The 1741-nt window shown below is 49.2% G+C and overlaps 1 protein-coding gene across 1 annotated transcript in view; it reads right to left on the bottom strand.

The window, feature by feature from the left end:
* Positions 1-1330: 1330 nt before the first annotated feature.
* Positions 1331-1741, bottom strand: part of LOC107548292 (UPF0469 protein KIAA0907 homolog) — a 6172-nt gene continuing 5761 nt past the window's right edge. Inside the window, exon 3 of the mRNA XM_016228928.1 lies at positions 1331-1445. Coding sequence (XP_016084414.1) covers positions 1331-1445 — 115 coding nt within the window. The remainder of the gene's footprint in view (positions 1446-1741) is intronic.

The following is a 1741-nucleotide window of genomic DNA, read 5'->3' as shown; positions in this document are numbered from 1 at the left end:
GTATGATTACATATAGGTAAGATGACAGGAACGAGTGGTTCCATCATAAGCCTGCATAAAACAGTATACAATATAGAAGACAATATACAAGGACAGTAACAACATACACAATGACCTGAAGGATATGTGTGTTCATTCAAAGAAAGGTTTTCCTATGAATTAATTAGAGAAGAGTCCATTTTTACTGTGCATCGTGTCTTTCCTATGGAAAATGTAGTGAATTTCTCTACCCGCATTCCTTTGAGCAATAAAACCAGTTATATCAGCATTGGTTGCCATGGAATCAGAGGCCTATTCTGCCTGGTTGTTTGTCGATGTTGTTAGCCAGTAGGCTATCTGTGGTATCCGCGATATGGAAAAGCCGGGTTAGACTTTCACTGGTGAGAGTGCAGGTGGTTCCAGGGATTGCAAGGAATTGTTATGGAGATTTTGTAGTGTGCAGAGAGTTTCAGGCTGACCTAGTGATGATGGCAGGAGAGCAGCAGGTGGTTGCTAGCTCTCAGTTTTGCTTGAACATCACTAGAAATATGATGTTAATGGTGTCGCTTTGCTCTTGTGGCGGCACCGACTTGAGTGTGCCTGAGTTGTGTTAGTAGAGGTTTCGCTGTAGGGCATGTGGCCCCGTTGCTCCATCCAAAGTTGTCTGGCTGCTTCTGGGGTGTCGACTGATTTCAAGGGATGCTCCTCCCTTGCAGGGGTCTGATGCTGTGTTGCGTCAGGCAAGGAGTCAGAAGTTTGTCCTTCTCAGTACTCCTTAGTTGAGTTTTGTTCAAGGAGCTCTTTTGCAAGTGTCAGCAGCTCCTGTAACTCAGAAGTAGGCGTGTCCAGCTGTCCTTGTGTAGCCTCCGTTCGGCACCTGTGTGAAGGGTGTGGATGAGGATGTTGTGGTGGACTGCTATTGGACATTCCGTGGTGTTTGCAGGATGAGGATGCCCTTTTCCATGGCTTCTCCCAGTGGTTGGTCTGGGACTTGGGTCTGTTGCCATGGTAACGGCTCTGTCCTCTGCTGGCTAGTGGCTTTCTGTAGAAGGGCCTTGCATTGTGGCAATGCTGGGTGCCTTCTGGTGCCCGCTTTGGATTCTGAGTTGTGAAGTTCAGAATCAGCAGCGATCAGTCCCTGTTCAGACTCTGGGTCTGAGAATTCCTTTATGATGGCTTGTTTAAGCTGCTGGTGAGACCACTCTCAGGATCAGTTCATTTGTTGTCCTCAAGATCTCTGCAGTATTTAGGTTGCCAGATGTATTGTCTCTGGCAGCTCGTTGGGGTCTGTGGGGCCACACGGTGTGTGTGTCTGCAGTGGTCCTCTGGAAGGGTCCCTGCCCCATACCCCCTAGGTGGGCTCTCGCCCCCCTCCTCGCAGGTTCGGACTCTTGGCTGAGGGGGCCTGGACCTGCTTGCCAGGGGAGATTCTGTGTCGCATTTTCCCTGCCTGTTCACCTTGTGGTCTGCAAGCATATTTCAGTTCATTTGTGACATTGAATTCACCTTAGCTTCATTTGACTTTACCCGATTGGTGTTTGTAGTTGTCTCGGTGCTGAGCAAGGACTTGGATTTCAGCTTGGGCTGCTTGCAGGTGGCATTCACAGGCATTCTTTTGGTTCGCCTGAATTAAACTTTTTCCTTCAGCAGCTGCAGAGGTTTTCAGGGAGCTGACTTGTGAAGTGTCAAGCAGAAGGCTTTGGCTCCCTTTCCCCCCTTTCGTAGCTGTGCACAGGCGTGGAGGGCTTGCACTGCTGGCGAC

The sequence above is a fragment of the Sinocyclocheilus grahami genome, unplaced genomic scaffold (genome assembly GCF_001515645.1).
Source record: "Sinocyclocheilus grahami isolate Dianchi unplaced genomic scaffold, SAMN03320097.WGS_v1.1 scaffold346.1, whole genome shotgun sequence".
NCBI lineage: Eukaryota > Metazoa > Chordata > Actinopteri > Cypriniformes > Cyprinidae > Sinocyclocheilus > Sinocyclocheilus grahami.
The sequence above is the reverse complement of the archived record's forward strand: the minus strand, read 5'-3'. Positions and strand labels throughout refer to the sequence as shown.